The 18,320-nt window shown below is 35.5% G+C and overlaps 2 protein-coding genes across 2 annotated transcripts in view; one reads left to right on the top strand and one right to left on the bottom strand.

The window, feature by feature from the left end:
* Positions 1 to 11,481, bottom strand: part of LOC101736734 (ras-related protein Rac1) — a 55,873-nt gene extending 44,392 nt beyond the window's left edge. Inside the window, exon 1 of the mRNA XM_004932496.4 lies at positions 11,155 to 11,481. Coding sequence (XP_004932553.1) covers positions 11,155 to 11,189 — 35 coding nt within the window. The 5' untranslated portion in view covers positions 11,190 to 11,481. The remainder of the gene's footprint in view (positions 1 to 11,154) is intronic.
* Positions 11,482 to 15,089: 3,608 nt separating this feature from the next.
* MOF (protein) lies at positions 15,090 to 17,793 on the top strand. Its single transcript, NM_001099835.1, is given in 1 exon segment — positions 15,090 to 17,793. A coding segment is annotated over 1 exon segment (1,329 nt). The 5' UTR covers positions 15,090 to 15,221; the 3' UTR covers positions 16,551 to 17,793.
* Positions 17,794 to 18,320: the final 527 nt, after the last annotated feature.

Here is an 18,320-nt window from a genome sequence, read left to right as displayed (position 1 = left end):
ACGAAAGAAGAAGAGCAACACTCATACATTTTCATACCAAAAGTATATCACGCAACAATATAATAATTAATGTGTCAAATCGGTTCATTTACCACTTATCTAATAAGCTTGGCTTACAATTATTTGAGATTATATTGATACCTTAAATTGACAAATAGCAAGGAACGTAGTTACAGACCTTATTGTACACACACACGAATAAGACATGATGTACAACCCATATTAGTGAATAAAGGTACAAAATAAACAATGAAGATACAAAATAAAATTGGCATATTTAATGTTATTAGGACCTAATACGAGAAAAAAACGGTTGAAGTAAAATCAACATTAAAAGAACAGAAAAAGTCCCTCCCTATGGCATCTTACATTGGGTATTTGGAGATATAGCCCAAAGAGGGTTGACGTCAGGCAGGAGGACGGTCGTAATAAAAGTACAGCGAAATCCCTGTGCAGCATAAGAGAGGACATGCCGCGTCGACCCCACGTAATGCGGGATAAGGACAACAAAAAGAAAAAAGCAAATATTGCAAACCTTCATCAGTACAATTGAGGTCGTCAGCGCAAAAGTTGCCTAAGCTTACCTGAGCTTACTATAGTAATGGAGACAATGAGGTCTGAATTAACTTTTACACTGCCTCATAGGCGAAAACAAAACGCGCAAAAATAATGTTGACAAAGCCAGATAGGCCGGCTTTGCATCAAAATTTATTATGTTTTAAAAAAAATTGCAATATAGTAGAACCACGAATATGGAAAAAATGTAGGATAGGCCACTTTTGTGCTGACGGCCTCAATTATCCTGTCTACATTTGATTGTTCACATAATAACCTAATAGTGTGACATCTATGGACTTCGATAACCACCAGCGGTAACACTCAAGCTCGATTGTCTACGGGACAGGTTTTGACCGTTTAGGTTGACCATCGCATTAAACTTTCCGAAATAAACTGGTCAAACTAGTCTGGTATGTGAGCGAGGAACCAAAAATTAGGCCACAACAGTAATTACTTATACGCTCAAACAAACAGCCTGAGGGTGAACCCGGTAACACTAAAAGAGCTTTGTGCGGAAACGATGTCCTGTTGCGGTTCGTTGAACAAATCGAGGCTCGGCAATGTACACGGAAACTATTTAAAGGAATTATAGGTTAGCTAGTATTACATTGTAGTACAATGTCCCACATTAATCAACAAATAAAATAAATTCGATGAATAATTCTACAATAATTGTGGATTTATTAATAGACTTGTAGGCATGCTTTACAGATTATCACGTAAAAACCCGTGAACCGTTTGTATTTTGATTTGTGTGCGTGAAGTTTCAAGGTACGTACGATCTAAATTTACAAAAATGATTTCTTAGAAAGTTGATCTGCATTCGATCAACATCACCTCGTTCTAATAACGCCTGTGTGACGCGCCAGAAATCTGTACGCGGTCTTCGGGATGTTGTAACTCAGCACACATATTGCACTTCGTCGAATCGATAAGTCTAGCCTTGGCGAGGCCCACGTTTCGTTAAAAGAAAACACAGACTGCATTCCGTTTATTCGATTGTCGCATTGTAATTTCGCTGGCATCTTTATTCGTTTTTTTAACTTTGTATTCGTAAAACTGAATCACGTTTACGAGAACTAGAGGTCCCGCAGTAGTCAAAATTCGACTATAATTAATTGGAATTGTAAGCTTGTACACCATTATGATTGTATTTTATACTTCTATAATCACAAGTTTCGCCAAGGCTACACTATAAAAAAATATTAATAAAGACAAAAAATATTTAATCTATTCTCAATTTGACCACAGACGTCAAGAACAAAAGTTTGACAATAAATAGTATGCGTGTGTGCGTCAAATACATGGTATGCAGTGTGTGTAATGTTTTCTTTATTGATTTAATGTATCTTTTATGCATTATTTAAAAAAAATATTAGCATTGTGCACTTCTTCTCTATATTCTCTATAAGTGTGGAAAATTTCATACTCCTCCGTCCGCGCAATTTTCGTAAAAAGGGATACAAAGTTTTTGCTTCACGTATTAATATATAGATAATTTTCATGGAGAATCTCGGAAAGCGGTCAAATGTGACCACCTCTTTCTCCGGTTTAGTCGTGTACGTGAAACGTGTCCCCGGGGTACAAAGGGAGGGCAGTTCGCTGGAGTCGCTATTGTCTTCGAGTGGATTCCGTTGTTCGGTAGATCGACCAGTTCCCGTAGGACGAGGGGAGAGCAAGGCTACGGATCATTTAGCACGCACATCCTCCGACAAAACCCAAAACTTCCATCGTTATTTAAGAATAAACCGTGCCCTAATTTTCAATTACTAGAAGAACCGTGCGATCTCTAAAGTGTATGTAAAACTTTGAATATTTTCGAGACACGTGACTGGCAAAGCAATTGCTGATTGGATAATTTGCTACACCACGAGAAAACCATAATTGTGTTCTTTGTAAAACAAATAGTAATTACCATCAATATTGCTAATTTGTGCAGTTTTTTTTAATGGTATTAAAGTTAATTTCAATCTAAGAAACCTATGTTTATTAGATACGTTTTTATTTATAGTTAACACGCAATAAGGTAAATCATACTGAAACAAAAACACAGTTCTATTTTAGATTACAATTATGTAATTAAAACATTACCGTGCAAAGCTAATTGGTTTTAAGACTGCGATGTAGCGAAGAGATAAGCCTAATGTAATCCACTTAATAAAAAATACCTAAAACAGTGGCATGTTTGTTCGTCATACAGTTGTTGTGAGCATCGAATCTGTTTGAAAATTCTTTTGGCAATCTAGTTTGGTTTTGTGAATCAAATGCATCTTCTTAAGCATAGTATTTCATTACTTTACATATAGTAGATGAGTGTCCTTTGCTTCAATATCACGTAGCTTATTCTAAAAACTTCTCCCAATAGTACGAGAGCAATCGAAGTTCGTAATTTGATAATATTACGTCAGTCACAATTATTTCTGTTTCTCATTTCTTTGCTTATTATATTCTCATACTCTATTGCTAGATGCTTAGTGAATAAGATGATAAAGCTCTCTAATTGCAAAATAATGAAAACGATAAGTTTACTATTTATTACGGAGATCTTTACGTGATAAATTTATTTAAGTTAGAAAGAAAACTGTGGTAAATGACAAAAGTATACATTTTCGAAGACTTGTGATTTTATTCTTCATATAAAATACAAAAATACATATTTAAATAGTGCAGCTTCAAAGGACAAAAAATTTCCAGTGATAACAATTATACTACCAATTTTCTAAATGAATAGTAGATTCAAAAAGGACCTCAAAATTAATACGTCAGAAGTAGCATCAAAAATGATAATAATATGGGATTTTCAAATCTATTTATGGCCGACAAGTGCAACTAAAACTTATTTTAAATCGAAATTATACTATGCTACAAAAAAATTACGCCCATATACATACATAACATGAAAGAGTTCGACGTGCAACCTAAACCAGACACGACCCACTGAGATTGATCGCCGAATTTTCTGTGAGACGCGATTCCGATCCGGTGGTAGATTCAGCGAACGCAAGGCTAGTGTTAGCAAGATCTCCCGGATTGAGCTCCATGAGCTCACCTAACAAGCTATGCATAGTTAGAATACCAATACCTTCACTGGTTGTAGGACCTCTTAGGAGTCCGCACGGGTAGGTACCATCACCCCGCCTATTTCCGCCGTGAAGCAGGAATGCGTTTCGGTTCGAAGGGTGGGGTAGCCGTTGTAACTATACTGAGACCTTAGAACTTATATCTCGAGGTGGGTGGCGCATTTACGTTATAGATGTCTATGGGCTCCAGTAACCACTTAGCACCAGGTGGACTGTGAGCTCGTCCATCCATCTAAGCAATAAAAACATAAAACAAAACCTTAATATTTACAATTCGTATCTCTAAAAACATTGTGACGGATTGAATCCCATCAATATTGTTTTATCATTGAGAACCGTAATACAAAGTCAAATTGTTCTCGAGTCATACATGAAGCGGATACAAAGCAGTCACTGTAAAGTATGTAATTTCAAACCCACAAACTCGTAACGTTATTATAGGATCACTTCTAACATATGTTCAGAGGATATAATATTATGAAGGATTGTCGACATAAAAAGTACAGGTTTTTTTTAAATACATGACACGTGTCCCTGTATGTGCTGTACGTATCTTAATTTCACCTCAAAGATCTTGTTTTTTCCCAATCCTACCCGCTGTTTGACTGATTGGATATTCCAGCTACGTGCAAACGAGTGAGTGAGCTTACAAACTCAATATGAGAAAATTTGCTAACACTGGCCTATAAGCTTAGCTTCGCAGTATCTACCACCGGATCGGAATCGCTATCCACTGAGAAGATCCGGAGAGAAACTCAGTGGGTTATGTCTATGGGGCGAAACATTGTCTAAATTTATCTGAAGAGTTTACTTTTTTTGCTACCTATGCTGTTAGCCTTGAGAGGCAATTTCAGCTTCTCCTTGACGTGTAGATGAGCTCAGGGGCTCAAACCGGGTGTGTTACTAACACTGGCCCTAGCAAGAGCAGTGCTTCGCAGAATATACCACCGGATCGGAAACACGACGCACTGAGAAGACCCGGCGAGAAACTCAGTTGGCTGTGTCTATGAGTTAATTCACTCGTCGAGCCCTTCGTCGCAAGTAACAGGTTCGACGAGGACGGTAACATTTCATCAATAATTTTTAAAAGCCTAAAACATACACACATCCGAGTTTTAACAACAAAAGTACTTGTTAAACAGCATTTGAGAGTTATTTGAGTGTACATAAGTAGGTAGATCACAAAACAATTTTCCTGTAACAATACGCATTGAATACGAAATTTATAAAAACATTTTACCAGTTACGCCTGTACTAAATACGATCAATAAAGTTTTGTTATGAATAATTTATTTATTTTCCGAGTTTGGACAATACTTTTGCTAGTGGTAGGGCATGGCTTGCAGACGTGGGCATCACCGACCCGCCTATTTCTGTCGTGAAACAATGCGTTTCGATTTGAAGGCTTTTTTTTTTATTGCCCTTGTAGACAGACGAGCATACGGCCCACCTGATGGTGAGTGGTTACCGTCGCCCATTGACTTCAGCAATGCCAGGGGCAGAGCCAAGCCGCTGCCTACCGCTTAGCGTGGGGCAGCCGTTGTACTGTAAAACTGAGACTTAGACCAAATCATGTCTGAAGGTCGGTGGCGACATTTACGTCGTTGATGTCTATGGACTCTTGTAACCATTTAACACAAGGAGGGCCGAGAGCTCATTCACGCAGCTAATTATTAAAGAAAAACACCCTCTGAAATTTTCATGATTGATGAAGTTTACTAAAACCATAGCAAGAACCACGATGACAAAGATAAATTATTAGAATCGGTACCAAACATTATTCGTAACTACACTGTAGTGTAGATCTTATATAGTAAGCACTCTATACCAAACCAAATTAATGTAAATTAACTGAATATGTAGTCAGTGTGTACCGACTGATTGAATTCTCTTTGAGTGGATTTTGATCCACGTCTGGATCAAATCGAAACGATTCAATTCGCTCGTGATGCTTTTAATGAAATGTTATATAAATAGTTTTTATGGTTTGGTGGATTGGATGGGTGGACGAGCTCACAGCCCACCTTGTGTTAAGTGGTTACTGGAGCCCATAGACATTTTCAACGTAAATACGCCACCCACCTTGAAATATAAGTTCTAAGGTCTCAGTATAGTCACAACGGCTGCTCCACCCTTCAAGCCGAAACGGATTTCTGCTTCACGGCAGAAATAGGCAGGGTGGTGGTACCTAGCCGTGCGGACTCACAAGAGGTCCTATCACCAGTAAGCCCCCTAAATCTCATTTCAACGCTATGATTTGTCATTAATTATTGCTTTTATCTATAAACTCTGATGATCGACGCCTCAAGATGGCCATATCTATGCGCAATTAAGAATTAAACCCCAACTCTTTAGGTAACTCTCACATTATGATATCCCTGGACTCCGGTAACTAATACCACTTACAGCATTGCGGGCCGTGCGCTCGATAACCCGTTTATTCAATAAATAAAAGCCAATAATCCCTTTAAGCGAATCGCAAATTCGTCTGCACATCTAATTCAAATAAAGGAAACTACTAAAATAATTTTTAAGAGTTCCAAAAGAAGCAAAAATGTGAATGCCACGTTCTCTTAATTATGGATCCTTTGATCTAATTAAGAAGAGGCCAATGAGTAGCGTCTGACCGATTGGCTACAGTTATACGAAAGTCGGACCTTCTTCGAACAGTTTCTAAGGAATGTTGATTATTGAAAAGTGATTAATAAAAAATAATTCACTCCACTGAAATTCAAGAGGTTGCTAGTTTCATACGCGTTTTAAATTTCGAATTCTAATGTCTTCATATTCAAATAATACCTACGTCATATTTTCTCATATTTTAGTAGATACTTCATATTAATTCGAGTGGCAATTCGCTTCTCGATTTTTATATAATAACTAACTGACCCGGCAGACTTCGTATAAATAAAAGACCTAAACTTTTGCATAAAATAAACTTAAAACAAATAAAAGGAATCCGTCCGAAGGGGGACACGTCAAAGGGAAAACAAAATTGTTATTTTTATTTAATTCCGAGCATTTTCATATTTATCTACCTTTTAAGCCTTCTCTGGACTTGCACAAATAATTTCAAGACCAAAATTAGCCAAATCGGTCCAGCCGTTCTCGAGTTTTAGCGAGACTAACGAACAGCAATTCATTTTTAAATATATAGATAGATAGAAGATAGATTGTTTCTAAAAACGAATAAAACGTTTTTGTCAGAAAAAAGCGTTCATGATCGCTTTAACGCTGAATAGAATAGTAAAAAACTGCAACTGTTTTTGTCATCAGCTCTAGAAGACGCTTTATTCATTCTAGGTAAGATCGCTTTTTCATTAACTGCTCTCAGATAGTGTATTATATGGATTTTTTTTATTTAACTGACTAATTCATTACATAAATAAATGCCATGCGTGATCCTGTTACGGTCAAAGCTTTACGGAATACATATTATATGACGTTATCTTAAAACCGAGTCTAAATAATGATCAGAAACATCGCAAGTCTGTGGGACTCTTAATACGGCCCCCTATTACAATCAGTGTGCTTAGTGCGAGTTTTTTAACGTTCTCGATAGCGTAATAGTTAACTCAAATTTGTATGCAGTTGGAACAGCGCCCCTAGCGGCAAACATGGGCAAACGTTCCAACTCCATACAAATTTGAATTAACGTTTACGCTATCGAGAACGTTAAAAAACCCGCACTAAGCGCACAGGTGGCCCGTGAGTTCTTTCGTCCTCGTAAGCAGTAAAAAATGTATAAAAAAGTTATTTCAGCATTGAGATTTAGGTATTTAGACGGTGAGGGCATTGTGTTTTTTTCCTTCACTTACGCACCAAACGAGTGTTGTATAGTATCCGTGCAAAACATACAATCATTGACGTCACTACTAATTACGCTCTCTGTGTAGCATGAAATTAATATGCTTAAAACTTCCTTATTTTCGAATAGATTTCAATTTATATTTTTGTTTATCTGGTTACCGTTAGCTTTATCGTGTATAAACAAAGACATTCGGTCGCTGTGTCTATTGGAAAACTAATTAAAAAACACAATTTAATTTTGTGTGGTCCTTCGACTGTTTCTTTATGGACATAGCAATCAAACTGTAATAAAACATTCACAGTTCAATTGGATTGAGTTACCATAAGGAACGAGTGTTGCCAACTCGACCAGTGCCGTTTTCTAATTCGGAAAGCGGTTAATTTCCTTGGCGGCCCACTAAGCACTCGCAGAGTATCGACTTACATAAATAGCAACGTTTAATTGTTTTCAGAACCAATGAACAAGCACTGTTTTGTAACTATTGTTCGTGATGATAAAAAATAATATCTACGTACATTTAGTTATGTACCACATACTAGTAAATGAGTTAAGAATTCACCAATTCTTTTGAGAGACATTTTGAAATAAAAAAAAAAAGGTGTTTAATTTGAAAAAATATACATAATTCAAAAAACCACAAAAATTGGATAGATAAGTAGTGGCTCAGTTGTGCCCCTAACATTGTTGACCTGCATGAGTGACGGTCACCACTGATCAGCAAACAGAGAGCATATTATCTTTAAAACCTACAATACAAAATGAAATTTTTGGCATAAGAAATGTAGTAAAGTTATAATTAAATTTATAATAATTTATGATAACATAATAATGATTCAGATCTCATACATTTTTGTCAGTGCAATTTAATTATTTTATAACCTTTCACCTGTTGAAGTGCTAAAATAATTAAAATGACAATCGATAATCCGGAAATCGGAATCCGGATGCTCAACAGGATATAAATAGCTTTAGCTCTATGATGTCTACCCCTATAATTTAATTGTTTGTTTGTTATGTTATCACCCTCCGATGAATGTAAAAAAGTAATTGATTAACACAATTACTTGCAGATATTATGGGCTGTAAAGTGAAATACATAATATTTTTGGTCCATTCATTTTTCAGGTATAGTAAGCGGCACGTAACTTGGCAAGGTTTTGATGTGGTGGTAATGTCACGCATAGTGCACATTGCAACAAAAAAATGGTCACTTTTATTGCCCGCATATAATTTTATTTTATTTTATTTTTTATTTGCCATAATTTGTTTTTAAGCCTGTGTGTTTAGAAGAAAGTTAAAGAAAAGAGAGGAATTCGTGAAGTGTATTAGGTGTTTTAAATAAAATACAATTAAAAGTTAAGAAGTTTATTTAAAAAAATATACTTCATATTAAAAATTATTTGTCGCCGTCCTCAGTATCATTTTCTAATAGTGCTACCCCTTGCTACGTTACGTGCCGGGGACTATATGCTAGCTATTTCAACAAAGTAAGCAGGGAATTAAATATAGTTATAATGTTTTCATTCTTATGATTACGAATTACCCTCAAATAATTATAAATTTGATAAAGTTATATCTATTATCATCATAACATATTATTGTTAAAATCAACATTATATTACCCAAACTGCCAACAGAAAACGAAAAAAGAACCTAACCAAGTAAGACTGTTCAGCCCGGCATTTCATCTTAATAGATGACAGCTAAGAACTGTAACTGTTGCAGCAATAACTGACTGCAGGCCATAAAATATACATGAGTTCACAATGGCAAATTAGACAGCTCATTGAGTGTACAAGAGTGGCCTTATATGAGACTTATCACCTCAGATTAACAATTAGCAGAGTTCCTGGATGAGCTGAGATAGTGTTTGCACTATCCCTCCCACCCAAAATATGCATAATTTAGGGATATCAATAAAGTCAATATGTAGAGACCCACCCTTTTTTAGTATAATGTATTGTAGGGATTGTAATCTCTACGCTGTAAATATTAAGTCAATTAGATTAAAAAATCTTAGGAATTTTTAGTTTTTTAGTACAGATTAGATAGATTTAAAATAGGTTTTCTAATCTTATGAGTTAGAAATTGTGCTTCAAACAGTACACACACACACTATAATACTGAACAGGTCTTTAATTACTTCTCAATAATGTTCTAATTCTAGTCTAGTCTATCTGATGACTACTTTTAAAGTTAATAAAGGAAAAGAGTTAGCTCTGAGCTTCTTGCAGCTTTTTTATTAGTAATGAAAATGAATTCTCAATCATGTATCTAACAATTTGAGAGAGCCTGAATTGATTTTATGCCTTTAAATATTTTTGTGCTATTCCATAAGTTGCATAAGTAATAATTCTGTAAGCAATTAAACTTGTACATACCAGCAATTTTACAATGGCTTGAAGTAATGAATGTTGATTATCACAATATTTAAAAAAAGATAATTGAATTATGCATTTGAATTTTAATTCAAATGTATCTTATTTTATATCTATTTAAATATAGTGTCATTATTTCATATATTTGATGCTAAAATGGAGATCTTGAATAATTCCTTAGCACCATGGAAAATATGGTACTAGATACAAAGAGAATCAAAATGTCTTCATAGATCGTTTCCAGTTTAAAAAACTCTGAGATTAGGATTATTAACAATCATAACGCCACCTTTAACATGGTGTCAAATAGATGTAGTAGGTATTTGGGATAGCTGGGCATCTTTCAGTATTCTATGAGAAGCCAAAATGGTCCTTAGTAAAGCATAAATCCTTGTCCAGGGATGGAATACCACTTTGTTCTGTTAAGGACTCCATAGATTTAAGAAACCACTTTGATTCCGAGGACCTGTTGAAACATGGAGCCCAAAGTTTACATTAAGTTGAGTTTCTGAGAGAATGAAATTATTAATTTTCAATTGAAAATATTTGGGTAAATGTTTCGGTAGAATTAATATATAACAAATAAATAAGTAAGAGCTATTCTGTTGTATCTTAATATTAAAACTTCAAATCAAAATGTTTCTTTTTTACAGTAAAAAGACAAACACATGTCTTTTAAAATAAAGACCACAAAAAGCAAACCTCACAATAAAAAGCACTACAACATTATTTTTAATATTTTCCCTCGAATTAAAATTCCATGTTATTAAAAGGTAATGTAAACTTAAAATATTTTTTTTTTTCTCACCACATATTATGTGATGCTGTTACAGTTTTTATTGGTAAAATGAGAATGAGAGCAAAGTGTAAACAGCAAGATTTTCTTCTAATTTAGAAAATAATATTATAGTTAATATATGATTTTGCTCAGTAGTAATATTAGTATAGTATAGTTAAAAGAAAGAAAATTTCTATTAAAGGTCAATGACATGTAGATGGACTATTCATCAATACATTTATCTATATTTTTAAATTTATAATTTCTTCCAACCATAGAGAGAAAATCATAACCTAAATAAAGTTTCTAAATTATATTGAAATAATCGACATCTGATTTGGATGTCACTTTGTTAAAATGATACAAATTTTAGATACATATATATCAATATAACAATAGCAGGGTGATAACAATTATAACATACATGTTTATCTTTGAAACGACGGCGTAAGTTTAAGATGTTTAATTTAAATTATGACGTCAGAGCATTTGAGTTTCAAATTATTACGTTACGAAATCTAGAATGACGTAGAAATACAACGAACTCACCCATCTCCAACAACAACACACTTGATTGCCTGCATTTTTGCTTTTTATGCAATCTTTGTCACAAAATAAAACACAACGGATGCTTACACAGAACAACTCGTTTTTTCACTACTTAATACTTTAGACAATCAAAATACGTCGGCATCACAATCAACACTCGTAGTCTTAGATACGAAAGGTACAGTGTTTAGATAACAACCGCAATTTCATATCTTGGAGATAAGAGGACGATTTACAATAATTTCCTCGTCTCATTAAATTGAAAAAACGTAGGTATCGCCGATTACGTGCACTCACTCCGCTCCGTCAACTGGGCATTCAATTAGGGATGGATGCGAGATGTATCAATCGGAAAATCGATTTGGAATCAGAAAATCGATTATTTTATCGACTTTAACAAATTATTTGAAACACGCCAAATATCGATCGAGAAGGTTGATTTTTTCCTGTTTGTTCAAAGCCAACCACAGAACCAACAAAAAAATAATTTATATTTGGTTTTGTGCGTTGGACTTTTTGGCGGGAATGCGAGGAATGGATTGTGTGAATTATTTTATTTTTTTGGATTTTAATGTTTCTTCAAATTTAAGCATGTATTAATATTAGTTAACCATTTAGCATCTGTAAAACTGCATAACTGTGGGAAAGTCTTAGAAGTTGTCGTAGCCTAAAGAATAAGATGAGATCAAGCGATGTCACGGTGTTCGAATCCCGCAGGCGGGTACCAATTTTTGCAATGAAATACATATTTAACAAATGTTCGCGATCGACTTCCATGGTGAAGGTATAACTTTGTGTAAAAAAAATCAAACCCGCAAAATTATAATTTGTGTTATTACTGGTGACAAAGCATGTTGAGGACCCGCATGGGTAGGCACAGCTTGCCGTGAAGCAGTACTGCGTTTCGGTTTGAAGGATAGGACAGCCATGATACTGTAAAAACTGAGGCCTCAGAACTTATGTCTCAATGTGTATGGCGGCATTTACGTTGAGGATATATATGGGCTCCGGTAACTACATAACACCAGGTGGGCCGTAAAATCGTACACACATTAATACAGTTAACAATTAAATAAAGTCACTAGATGCGGTTTCACGGGTACTTCCGAAGCCCACTCAATTTCCATAAATTCCCACCATTTTACGATATTACACTTCATCTCATCTCATCCCTTTTTATTCCGTTTCATTTCAATGGATTACAATTTCAAGTAAATCAACTTCATTTCACTGCGTTCATCTTTCATCTCATCATCAGCCCGCGGAAGTCCATTGCTGGATATAGGCCTTCCCTAAGGTTCATCACAATGGCGGGTTTTGCCTTACCCAAACCGATTCCCTCGACCTTCGGTAGGTCACCGATCTACTGCGTGGTCTACCTACACTGTGTATTTCAGTGCGACGCCGCCGCGCCGCCGCGCCGCCATCCAAAAACGCAGAGGTCATATATTGAGAGAGTCAGACCAGTCAGAGAGGTCATAGGTTCTACGAACAGTATACTCTGCGCACTCCCACTTCAACCGCGCACTTCTTAGGGCTATATTATATTTATATATTCTCATTTTACATTTATTTTGAATACATAGTAATTGGTATTTTTTTAAACTCGACACTCGGAGCAAACGTCCAAAACCAAATAATCCCAAAAAAAACCCAATTGGCATTTTGAAAAAAATATTTTTCGATTTGGTGCATTTAGTTGACTTTTATGACATTTTTAATAATGAACGCACCCAACAAATTAAATGATTACGACCTAATTAAAATCATTGTTTAAATCAAAAAAATCAAATTAAAAACAAGCAATTTGTGATTAATTATCAAAACACAATTGATCAACAGACAAAAGCAAAAAAAGAACTAAAAATATTGGTTTGTGTAAAAGCCGTTATATGAAGTTTAGTTAACTACCTAATTATGGAGGGTAGACATAAGGAGAAACGTCTCATATGGGAGAACCTTGGAAAAGTGCCCCACTTTCAGCACTAAATAACAGTCCAAAAATCTTCCAGAATGGCGCTAGCATAGGCACAGGGTATGATATGATTCGAGCAGTTGTTAACTGATTGAAGTATGCTGAGTTAGGAAATTTAATTATTTAATTATTAAAAGTATTGCTGTGGTAAAACGTCGAGACATTGCTTGCATTTTCTTAGCAGCTTTAAATAAAATACTTTTTGTGATTTTGTAGTGCTTACAGCTCTTTGGTCCTTTTTTATTTATCTATCTTATTCTAATAACTTTCAGCGGCTTTTTTAAAATTTACCCGGTTGCTACTGTAGCGCCACTATTTAGCAGATTTTAACGGACACTTTTTCACACACGAGACGGTTTTCCTTACTTTTACCCTCCTTAAACCTAAATTTATGTGTATTATCTATGATTTAGTGTTGCGTTGTTTCTTGGGCCCAAGTATATTCCATAATCTTTAATGTAAAAACGTCTAGTAATTATATTAAAATTGGACGCAAAAATTAAATATACACACGAAGTATCTGTTGCCAGAAACAAAAGCCGGGTGTATTCATAGCTTTGTAGCTACGATATGGGTAGATCCTCAGGCTATGCTCACCGCACTTTTAAGTTACCGTGATTCAAAGAGCTGTGTGATTTTAGGTGAACGCTAAAACCCTAGCACAACAAGGAAAGAATGTTCAAAATTTAATTAGTTTTAAAACTAGTTTATTTAGAACCTTTGTATTTCGCCTAAATCTTGACCCCAAGTATATTAGGTCCCCTACGTATTTTGATTTGGGGACGGGCAAAGGTGACCAAAGAAAACGATGTGTAAGCTGCTTTACGCGAGCGAATGATCAATTAGGAACAGATTATCACACTCCCTGACTCACACTGATGGTGGTGCCACCTGGAAGGCTTCAGAGTGCTCACCAACTGAGAGACCTGGTGGTAAATGTGCCATCGACCGTCAGTTTAGCATGCAATCGACACAGGGTGACCAGAAGAGATGCGCTCTAGGCAAAACCGGTCCTTGGCCCCAATTGGCCTTGGATGAATACCGCCTCATGCAAGGTTCGGTTGCGTGTTGATAAGCGACAATAATTTTTAGTTGGTTCAACTCCGATATGCCCAGCATACTGGTCCCAAATCACATATGGATGTCCTACAATTTCCTCCTAATCCAATAAAAGCTGGTAGCCTAGAGAGGCTATTCTAGCGGAATCTTAACTAGTAGGTGAGCTCACGGGGCTCAAACCTGACGACGATGCTAACACGAACCCTAGCAAGAGTCGTGCTTCGCAGAATCTACCACCGGATCGGAAACGCGACTCACTGAGAAGATCCGGCGAGAAACTCAATGGGCTGTGTCTGAGAGTTAATTTACTCGTCGAGCCCTTCGTCGCAAGCGACGGGTTAGACGACAACGGTGATCGGTGCTTGAAGTACCTCGAAGCACCGTTAGTGGATGGGGAGGATCCGAGATGACGTGTGAAGGGTGGGGTAGCCGTTGTAACTATACTGAGAACTTAGAACTTATATCTCAAGGTGGGTGGCGCATTTACGTTGTAGATGTCTATGGGCTCCAGTAACCACTTAACACCAGGTGGGCTGTGAGCTCGTCCACGCATCTAAGCAATAAAAAATAAAAAAATAAACATAAAAAAATTAAATAAAAATATAAAAAATATATATACATATATTTAACTATATCGTGTTTTGGATTATTTTTATAAAACAGTTTTATTAATTCACTTTTTACCTGTTTCACTTTATATCAAATTTTCCGTCATTGTCATTTTCAGTATATTTCTTAGAGTCGCCTCCTTTCTACTTTCTTAAAAAATTAAAAAACAGCTTATAATCCAGAGGTGGTGGTGGATTTTGTAGCCGATACAACTTAAATATTACCATTATTGCTCTCTATCGTAGACTTTATCATACGAAATCGATAAAATCGCTAGAATTCTATCGGACTCAACTCTTAACCGTGCATTTCTCGTATGCTGCTTGGTTTTTCTATAATCTATGCTAAATGCTAATATGGCCACTTCGTCGATGAAGCGCATTGCGCGGTATTGCGTGATACCATTGTTGTTGTCGGCATTATTATGGCAAAAGGTGATAAAGAATTAGAGAAGCCAATAGTGAATAATGAGTTGCCTAATCCTGAGTGTCGAAGTACTGATAATGAAGACTCCGAGTCGGTCCCAGAACAGCCTTTGGACATAGGAGAACATTATTTAGTGCGGCGATCGGATGAGTCATGGCACCCGGCTGAGATTATACAGTCGCGATACAGTACAGCGGAATCTTGTTACGAATATTATGTCCATTATGTCGGATATGATAGAAGACTCGACGAATGGGTGTCCCGCCACCGGGTTATGTCAGATAGGTTCGACGTATGCGAGCAGTCGAACAATAACATAAACTGCGACCACCTGCTCACGGACAAATCCGGCCGGAAAATAACAAGGAATCAAAAACGTAAACATGACGAAATAAACCATGTGCAGAAAACTTACGCCGAAATGGATCCAACGACCGCCGCGCTTGAAAAGGAACATGAAGCTATTACTAAAGTTAAATACATAGACAGGATACAAATTGGAAAATATGAAATCGATACTTGGTATTTTAGTCCGTATCCTGATGAATATGGTAAACAATCAAAATTGTGGTTATGTGAATACTGTTTGAAGTATATGAGAATGGAAAAAACATACCGGTACCATCTCAGTGAATGCACAGCACGCCAACCCCAGGGTAACGAAATATACAGAAAAGGTACAATAGCTATTTTTGAAGCAGATGGCAAAGAACATAAAATATATTGTCAGAATTTGTGTTTATTAGCCAAATTATTTTTAGATCACAAAACCCTTTATTTTGATATAGAACAGTTTTTATTTTATATATTGTGTGAAGTTGACAAGCAAGGAGCTCACCTTGTAGGATATTTTTCAAAAGAAAAGGATTCACCTGAAGGCAATAATGTGGCATGTATATTGACTCTACCTCCATATCAGAGACAGGGGTATGGTAAACTCCTGATAGCTTTTAGTTATGAACTCTCAAGGCTCGAACAAGTTGTTGGAAGTCCAGAGAAGCCTTTATCAGATTTAGGCAAGTTAAGTTACAGATCGTACTGGTCATATGTTTTATTAGAAGTGTTAAGTGCTAGTAGAGGTACATTAAGTATCAAGGATTTAAGTCAGATGACAGGAATATCACAAACGGACATCATTTCAACTTTACAGTCAATGAACATGGTGAAGTACTGGAAAGGACAGCATGTTATTTGTGTTACACCTAAAATAGTTGCTGAACAATTAGCAAGCCCGCACTTTAAAAAACCACGGTTGTCAATAGATCCTTCAGCACTGAGATGGACGCCCCCTAGTAAACAGGGGAACTCTGCCAAAGCCAAAAAGTAGTACAGGCTTACAGGCAGGGCTTAGGGAATGTTAAAACACAGTTAAAACCAATATCTCAAGTCCAGGCCTGTTATAATAAAAAACTGCAACACATAGAATGCTAGAGTATTATAGTCGTAAGAATCTTTAATAAATGCAGTTGCTTTAAAGAAAATTCAAATGTAAAATAGCATTTTGAGATCGAAGAATCCCAGTGGATGGAACGACAGCTAAGTATTTTCAAAATTAGAATAGGATTAATGATATAGCTTTTAAATTGATGAGTGTTTTTCACAACTTGGGGTTTTGTTGAAAGAAAGAGTACCTCTAAATTGTATATTACACTATATGTCTATTTGTATACTATACTTTTATGTATTGCTCTTTTGGGATGATATCTCATATTGTGATGCATTGACCCTAGTATATAAATTTTGTGTATGTAACTTATTTTCAAAGACAAAAATATTTGTTTTCTAAGTGCCACATTCATTAAAAAGGACACAGTTTCATTAATATGTTTATTTCATGACAATGTAATGATTTAGTTCATTACCATTATTATTTCTTTTAATTTGTAAATGCTCTTTTATTTGTTACAAAACTAGATCTGCGTATTTTTGTAACATATCTCATTCAGTTCCTTTTAAACTGGTTTAAGTGATACTAATATTAAGTTTAAAAATTAAGTTAAAATTGGAAATAATGTAAGATTCATTTTAGCTTTAATTTTTTGTTTATTTAGGGCCATGTCTTGTTAGACTGACAGTAAAACTGTCTTCAATGTATAAAGAGACTAATTTGTGTAGTTTAATGTCATTTTAGGGATCATTTTGCAATATTTCATCCACATTTTGAAGTCAGAAATTAAATGATGCAAACAAGGAAATCTTGTGTAATCTTATGACAATGGCCCTCCCACGCATATCCAAACTGTTTTCAGTGTAAAAACACGAGTTTAGTATTGTGAAAAGTTCAATGACTTATGTAACCATGTGCGGACTTAAAATAGCTGAGGATTATTGCATCATTCAAGAATGACATGTGAGATTTGTTTTGAAATGTACTTGAATATTTTCTGTTTAGGATAAGCTTTTGTATTGTGTTTATTTCAATTTGGCAAAAATGTGTTGAATTGTCTAAAAAGATCTTGTTGCCTCATCAGTTAGATTCTGTGAATCGTCAGTTTTCACTGTTTGTTTGTGATAATCTTAATTTGTAAGGTGAAAGTGTCAGAGTTCGAAGATTAAAAAAATGAGAGTAATTTGTAACTGTGTTATTTCTAAACCCTTTTTTATTTCGTAAATTAAAAACAAAACCTTGTATGTTTTTTTTTCAATTACTTTTTATTGATTCATTTTCACATATCGAACACTTATCTATGCATAACAGGAAAAAAAATTACTTAACGTGTTAAATGATCACTTTGTACTTATATGCTGCTTCTGTGACATCATTAATATTCACTTTTATGCTGGGTTCAGGCAACAGAAGCGAGAAGCAGACGTTGTTCTGCGTAGAATCGGCAGGGCAGGGCAGTCTACGTAGAGTACATTGCGATGTGTATAAGCCACAGGTACCTACATTGCAGTGGTGCTCTTACGATATTATAATAATAATAAAAAAAATAGTACATGTCAGTTATTTATAGGCTATAATTAGTGGTAGGGCCCTAGTATACGTGTATTTCTTGTTTTCAACTAATTTCAAATTAATATCACGCTATTGATGGTAATCCACATTCTGCATAAACAACTTTATGACGTCATACCCATAAATGACTATAGTGAC

Source organism: Bombyx mori, chromosome 17 (genome assembly GCF_030269925.1).
Source record: "Bombyx mori chromosome 17, ASM3026992v2".
NCBI classification, from domain to species: domain Eukaryota; kingdom Metazoa; phylum Arthropoda; class Insecta; order Lepidoptera; family Bombycidae; genus Bombyx; species Bombyx mori.
The sequence above is the reverse complement of the archived record's forward strand: the minus strand, read 5'-3'. Positions and strand labels throughout refer to the sequence as shown.